Source organism: Nestor notabilis, unplaced genomic scaffold (genome assembly GCF_000696875.1).
Source record: "Nestor notabilis isolate BGI_N333 unplaced genomic scaffold, ASM69687v1 scaffold26413, whole genome shotgun sequence".
Lineage (NCBI taxonomy): Eukaryota > Metazoa > Chordata > Aves > Psittaciformes > Psittacidae > Nestor > Nestor notabilis.
Window position 1 is genome coordinate 6,797 of NW_009922849.1, and position 7,005 is coordinate 13,801.

A 7,005-nucleotide genomic window follows, 5' to 3' on the forward strand; every position below is an offset into this window, starting at 1 on the left:
TTTTTTTTTTTTTTTTTTTTTTTGACCAAAGGAAAGATTAATTCCATTTTCAGTCTGTCAGCAGATAGTTTGGGGGGGATTTGCAGAGGCAGGATGAAGGGCTGTGAGGCTGCACGGGCACTTTCAAGAGCTTGGAGGTAGGAAAGAAGCACAGGTAAAACTGCTGGAGAGCCAAGTGCTCTGAAGCCTGGGCTGTGCTCAGCACCAGCTCTGACACCGCTGCTGGCACAGCACTGTGGTAAGCAGCTCCTGGTCCTAGTCTCCTCCTCTTGTAGCCCTCACCCAGGCCTCCCCTCTGTCTAACTGTTAGGCCAGGGTCTGTCTGACCCCAGACATCACGGTAATGGGATTGCATAGTTTTACAGCTGAAGCTTTTCGCCAGGTCTCCCACATGTACCAGTAGGATGTACCATCTGCACCCCAAGCCTCCCTTGGCTCTGGTGGGGCGCCTGTGGAGCTTGTCTTGGTGCAGATGCACCCTGTAAATGATAGGTTCCTCCAGGCCTCTGCACCACCCCTGGCTACACAGGCTGTGGCTACACCCTCTGGGGCTGCCCAAGCTGCACCATGCAGGGAACCCTGGAGCCAAACCAGGATGAGTCTAAAAGCTCCTCTGCCTCCCCACCACAACCTGGCTATACTCTCCAGTCATGTGTGCAAGGATCTCATGTCAGGCCTTGCAGTTTTGTGTCCAAACCTGGCTGATACCTGCCTGGGGAGACACCCCTGTGTCTGGAAAGGAAAAATAGCTTTGCTGTCCTGTAGGGATTAGTCGGGGGGACACAGGAAGGGTTGGGAAGTCCCTCCCCTCCTTTCAGGTAGATAGAAAAAAAAATAAAATCTACCCCCAGGTCACTATAATGCAGCATATTTTTAATAAAATGAGAAAATTGTTGCCTTTCAAAAGTACCAAAACCTGCTGGCATGTCAGTCAGGTTGGGTTGAGGAGAAAAGGGTTAACCAGTAAAACCCAGGCTCCTGGGGAAGAGCAGCTTCCACTGCTCCCTTCCCTGCTGCCTGGGGAGCAGGTGCCCACTCACTCATCCCCTGCTGCCTGTGGAGCAGGAGCAAGGCACCGCAAGCAAATTTTGCCCCACTGCTCAGCCCCCCAGGCACAGCGGGGCTCTGGCCAGGCCCCAGGAAACCTGGGCCTGGTGCCTCCAGTTGGCAGGAAGAAGAGGGGCTCTTTGTGCTTCTCTGAATGGCAACTGCAAAGCCCAGAACCTGTGGCACTGAGGCACCCCGAGGTGATGCTGGGGCTTCTGGGCAGCGCAGCCTTTGGCCTGTGACAGCAGCAGATGTAACCAAAAAGCAAACTAGAACAACTCAGCAAGCCTGGAGAACCATACCAGCCAGGCTGGGTTTTGCAGAAAAACCAGCCTGGGCTTAAGGGGTGCAGAGAAAAGTGGCTCGGAGCAGGGGTAAGGAACTGAGAAAACCAACCACGGAGGTACCGGCCTGCACTGCTGACTGCTCTCCCAGAGCAGAGCCCAGGCCTGGGGTAGGACAGGCTGGGAGTCCTTCCCTTAACTGCCTGTTCTACCTGGAGCACCTCACCTGCCTTGAGACAGGTTCAGGTTGGGACTTGACTCACATGGAGTTGTTTCAAAAAGAAAGCTAGTGTTCTGCTTGCCCTTTCCTCCAGTTGAGCTCTGTAGCAGTGACAGAAATGGAGGAGCATTAGCCAGAGGCAAGATGGTGCCAGGGAAAAGAGCTCCCTTGTTAATCGGTGACTTTAGAGAAGCCACAAGACAGAGGTGGGGCAAGAGTACCAGCAGCCTCGTGCTGGTTTTCCCCCCCAGGATGTGAGCCCCCAGGCCCATGCCTTGCCTGAAAGTCTTTGACCTATTAAGGCAAACGGAAAGGTTTGGAGCTGTGGCAGCCCAAAGCACTCCCTGGGCTTGTTCCAGCCCCTTCCCCAAGAAAAGCAGGTGGAAAAGTGAGTCACTGGTCCAGCCTATTCATACCCCACTCTGCTCCTCAGTGGATTCTCAGAAATCAAGCAAGTACCCCCAGGTGGAGGCAGGACAGCAGGCACGGCTTAAACACCATGGCCCCAGCTCCCTAGACCTTTTGCACAGGGGTCTCGCCTGGTGGGAGCTTCTTACTGCGCTTCTTCATGCGGCTGCGGGCATAGACACGGAGGAAGAGGGCCATGAAGACAACAGCTACGCCCAGCCCACCCACAACAGTGACAGTGTGCCCATAGATGAGGCAGGAGAGGAGGATGGCAAAGGCCTGGCGCAGTGTCATGATGATGGTGAAGACAGCTGCCCCAAACTGGTTGATGGTGTAGAAGATGAAGAGCTGGCCGCAGGCAGAGCACACGGATAGCAGCACAGCATGGGCCGTGAACTCCGAGTGCCGGGACATGAAGCGAACTGACTCTAGCAAGGCACCCTGCTCCAAGAGTGAGCCCACCGTGAAGAGGCAGGAGAAGACATTGACACCAAACATCATCTGCACAGGAGACATCTTGTAGGCAAAGAGGGCATCCTGCCAGTTAGAGGTGAAGCTGTCAAAGATTATGTAGCCAGCCAGGAGGATTATGCCTGAGAAAGTGGTGACAGTGGACACGTGTCTGTTGGGAGCACTGGAGAGCAGGAACATGCTGACCCCCACGGAGATGAGGGCAGCAGTCAGGTACTCCCAGTACTCGTAACTCTTGCGTGACACCAGTTTGCCCATCATCATCACTGGGATCACTTTGGAGGCCTTGGCCAGCACTTGGGTGGGGAAGCTGATGTATTTGAGTGCCTCATACTGGCACCAGCTGCTGAGGATGTTGGAGAGGGAGGCAAAGGAGTATTTGTACATAGGCGCCCCATGGCGTGGCTGCTTGGTCAGGGCGCAGTACAGACCAGCCACCGTGAAGGCCAGGATGCGGTTCATGAACACAAGGAACTGAGAGTCCTTGAACTTCTCACCAGGTTCCGTTTCAGTGGCGCCATACGTTCTCGTCATCACACGTTCCTGGAGGACGCCCCATGTGAGGTAGGAGGCCTGCAAAGCGGGAGGAGCACAGGGACAGTCAGGACTCAAAAACGGCAGCTGCAAGCAGCCGCAGGAAGAAAAGACCCCAGGAGACCCTTGCTTGCCCCAGCATTGCCTCACCCTCTGCACAGCAATGCAGCCCTGGGAGATGGGGCCACCTCCCACTCCACGCCTCTGAGGGAACCCAGTGTCCCGTCAGGTTACAACCGTGAACATCCTGTCCCCAACAAAACCTGCTCAGTTTACAGCCTCTTCAAGGGGAGAGAAGCCCTCAAAGCACACATCCTGGTGTATCGTGAGCTGTTACGCTGTGAGCTGCCTGTTGAACCAGATGGACAGAATCAGGGAATGTTATCTGTGCACGGCTGCAGTTTTGGTGCCAGCTCCCTGCAACAGGTCTTGCCAGTTTTCTCTGCACTGGTTTTCCACTTCCCGCTCCCCAGGCTTGGTTCTTCCACCCTAACCAATTCTAGTCTCAAACCCAGCAGACAAAACTGTTCTCCAGGGATTATCACTGTTCTGGCTGTCACCTCTGCTATGTCTGGTGCAAAAGCACCAAGCCCCTTGCAAAAGTAATACAGACTTCTTCTCACCACACGTCCCCTCCAGAGAAACTGAGGCACAGAGAGATGGAAAGACTTGCTGGTGAGCTGCAGCAAGTCTGAGTAGGCTGGGATAGGAAGCGAGCAAGTGGGTGTCTTCTGCTGGCTGCATGAGGTTTTCTTTCACAATGCTCACATTTCTACTTTTAGTCCTCACAGACCCAAAAAGCTGCCCTTCCTAATGTCACTCAGGCTGTAGCTGAGACTTAGGGAAACTCAGATTAAAAATTCCTGTTTGTCTGTAGCTGAATTCAGTATTTCTCCCCAGTATTTTAATCCAATCCATCAAGGCAGGATGCATCAGCTCCAGAAGGTGACCCAGAGATAAGAGGGAGATAAGAGGGCTAAAAATATTTGCTACTCTGACATGAGGGCCAGAACAAAAGCAGCCCTAACAATCTGCTGAATCACAGAATTTTCCCTATCCATGGCTGCAGAGGACTGCAAGCAGATGGACAGGAGTCCCAGCCCAGATGACACCAGCTTAAACAGGCCTCCACAGCCCTTAGAGGTGACACAGCACCTCTGGTGGACTACCCTGGTTGAGAGGCTGTGTCCCAGCCTCCAAACCTGCCCCGCTCCAGGACAGCACTTACATCCTTGCTTTTCAAAGAACTGATGGCCACAAACCTGCTGCCCACCCCCTCTTCCCATGAGAGGAATGGCCCACTCATGGGGCCCCTACCTGTAGACCAGCAGCGCAGAAGAGCAGCTTGAAGACCTGTCGGGCTGTAGAGGACTCTGTGGGCTCTGCTCGGGGTGGCAGGGAGCCATCCTCCTGGTGTACAGACTTCACCTCAGAGCCAAACACGCATGATTTGATGACAGGGAAACAAATGCCTCGACCTGAATGGGGTAGGGAAACACAGAGACAGAATTAACCAGAGCCTTGGGCACTACAAGCTGCACCAGCTTGAGAGGTGAAGCCGCCCTCTTTAACTGAGACAGCTCTGGGATGCATCTCTGTTAGCGGTTCAAGCCTGGTCTGACAAAGCAGGTTGGGGAAACAACTGGTCAGTATTCAACCGGGTTGCCCAAGGGTGTGCAGAGAGCTCAAAGGGAGGCAGGATGTGGAAGGGAAGCTCCTGCCATTACCTGTCTCCAGGTAATTCCTTCTCTTGAAGTACTGGATGAGGAGGAATCCCGGCACCACAATACTCGCGTAGCCAGCAGCATTAACAAAGAAACGGAAAAGCCAGAAGTCACCCCACGAGTCCTGCAGGGCAGGGACGATCTCTTCACCAGTAGCCATCACAGGGAGGGAAGCCAGCACGAGGGGAAGGCAAAATCTGCACAGAGGAAGAGGCAGATGATGGGCTGCTAGTACCTGGTCAGCTCTGCTCTGCATGCCCACACCACCCGCTGCCCAGCCTGCTCCCCACCAACACCCAAATCCTACCCTTACAAGAGCAGTGATGAAGGCAGCACATGGAGTAGGAAAAGCCCTCTGGAGTTGAAGAGCATATGCCAGACATTTATAAGTACTTATGTTAAGGGTGTTTGCTCTGGCTTAGGAACACGTGAACTTGGAAACTACGGTTTCCGGCACCAGAGAGATTGTTTGAACACTGTTGTAGCCATCAGGTTCTGACAACACCCTTAGTCCACATGCCAGAAGCACCTTGCACCTCACCGTTTTAGGTTAAACTTCAGCACAGCTCCCGGCTGGAAAAAAAGAAAAGGTCATTGAGTGGAAAAAGTGACTCCTACCTAGCACTGGTCACGTTTCAAGGCTGTGGCCTGAGCAGCCTTCCTCTGAGAGCAAACACCTCAGAGCTTTCCCCTCTGGCTGCGCAAGTGAGTGGAGGAAAGGAGGGAGGCTCAGGCTGCCAGCCTCCCCCACTGCCCCACGCAGCCCTGGCAGGGAGTGTGCCAAGGCATTCCCCACAGCCCAGAGGAAACTACCAGGGTCACCCGCTCGGCAAGACACAGCCAAAGAGCAAGGCTGAGAAGGAACTACCTTGCCAGCTGCCTGGTTGGGATTTTACCAGGACTATCTGATAAGGCATAGCTGATTATTCTTCAGCTACAGCCCTAGGTGGTGACCTAGCCAGCTTTAAAACAGCTTTAAAACTCCCTGAAGGAGTTTTTCCCTTCGCTGTCCCCTTCCTCACAGAGGCAAACCTGTGGGTCACACAAAGAACAAGAGCACCAGGTACACAACAGAATGAGCAAGCAGGCAAGAACTTCCTACACCCAAGGCCGCATGTGCATCCCCCCTCCCACAGTAATCCACTGCGTCCCGCATCAGGGTAGAATGTTTCCTTCGTCCATGCTCTATCCCTGCCTCAGTTTTCCCAGTAGAGAAAGCCTCCGGATCACCTTGGGGGCCAGGCGAGGGTGCTGTGGGGCTGGCTACATAAACATGCACCAGGAGAAACTGAGCTCCTGTGACAGAAAAGGGACAGAGATGTTAATCCCCTGTCCCCCAAAAACAAGCGAGTCAAAGGAATTTAGGCCCTGTTTAGGGGTGTACCCGGCCCCAGTACAACATTGCTGTGACCTCTGGTAGCCCTCACATGAAACTCACAGACTTAGAAACTCAGAGCTTTAAAGGCAAGAAAGTCCCATCATTTCATGCACGAGCCCCCCCCATGAACCCCCTGTCCCCTTGGGAAAGGCCTCAGGGGCTTTTCTTATCCTCAGTTGCTGTGGCCAGGCTCCCAGAGCCCAACAACCTGACCTAAGCCGAGGCTGTGTTTCACTCTGAAATCTCCCTTCTCTGACTTAAGGACCCAGAAATTCCCAGCCTGGGGAGAAGTGCAAACAGCTGAGGGTGGGTTTCTGTGCCTGCTTCCAATTCCTCCCCCTGCTCTCCCCCGCAGAAAAGGCAGATTGACACCTCCACCCCTGTCATCTCCTGCTGCAGGGGCATCACTACAGGATGCAACAACAGGGTTTGGTGCAGGCACCCGGGGCTGAAGCTGCCCACATGCTGGTGGGTTTGCCTGTATTAAGTAACCCTGGTTGATCACAGAAACCCTCTTGTTGTGCAGAGGGTGCAGAAACGCCATTTGCTTTTGCAGAAGTCAGACACAAACGGCAGGGTCGGTTGCTACACTCACGGGCCACAACTCCAGAGCCGAAAACCCAGCCAGCTTTGCTCAACATGACTGTGCCTGCTGTTACCCCGACGGCCCCCTCAGCGTGGCCATGGGAGGAGAACCAGCTCTGCTCTCCCACAGCGACTGTGAAGAGAAGGCTATGAGGGACAATGGCTCTCTCTATGCCTGCGCTAGCAATTCCCAGGCCCCGAGAGCTGACTCAGTGCAGCGGGGGCTGCCCTCCCCACCGAGGCTGGGAAGGAACAGGGACGCCAGTGTTACAGGTAGAGCTCGGGGGGGCCGCGCAGAGCAAGCAGGCGGCACTCTGAGGCATGAAAGGAGCCTTAGTCTGGGCCCTGCAAACA

At 54.3% G+C, this 7,005-nt stretch overlaps 1 protein-coding gene across 1 annotated transcript; it reads right to left on the reverse strand.

Moving 5' to 3' along the window:
* Window positions 1-1,576: 1,576 nt before the first annotated feature.
* On the reverse strand, window positions 1,577-5,261 carry SLC35B2 (solute carrier family 35 (adenosine 3'-phospho 5'-phosphosulfate transporter), member B2; the record flags this gene model as incomplete). Its single annotated transcript, XM_010011844.1, is given in 5 exon segments — window positions 1,577-3,003; window positions 4,282-4,442; window positions 4,692-4,897; window positions 4,899-4,916; window positions 5,230-5,261. Coding segments are annotated over 5 exon segments (1,356 nt in total), but the record flags the coding sequence as incomplete, so codon positions are not given.
* Window positions 5,262-7,005: the final 1,744 nt, after the last annotated feature.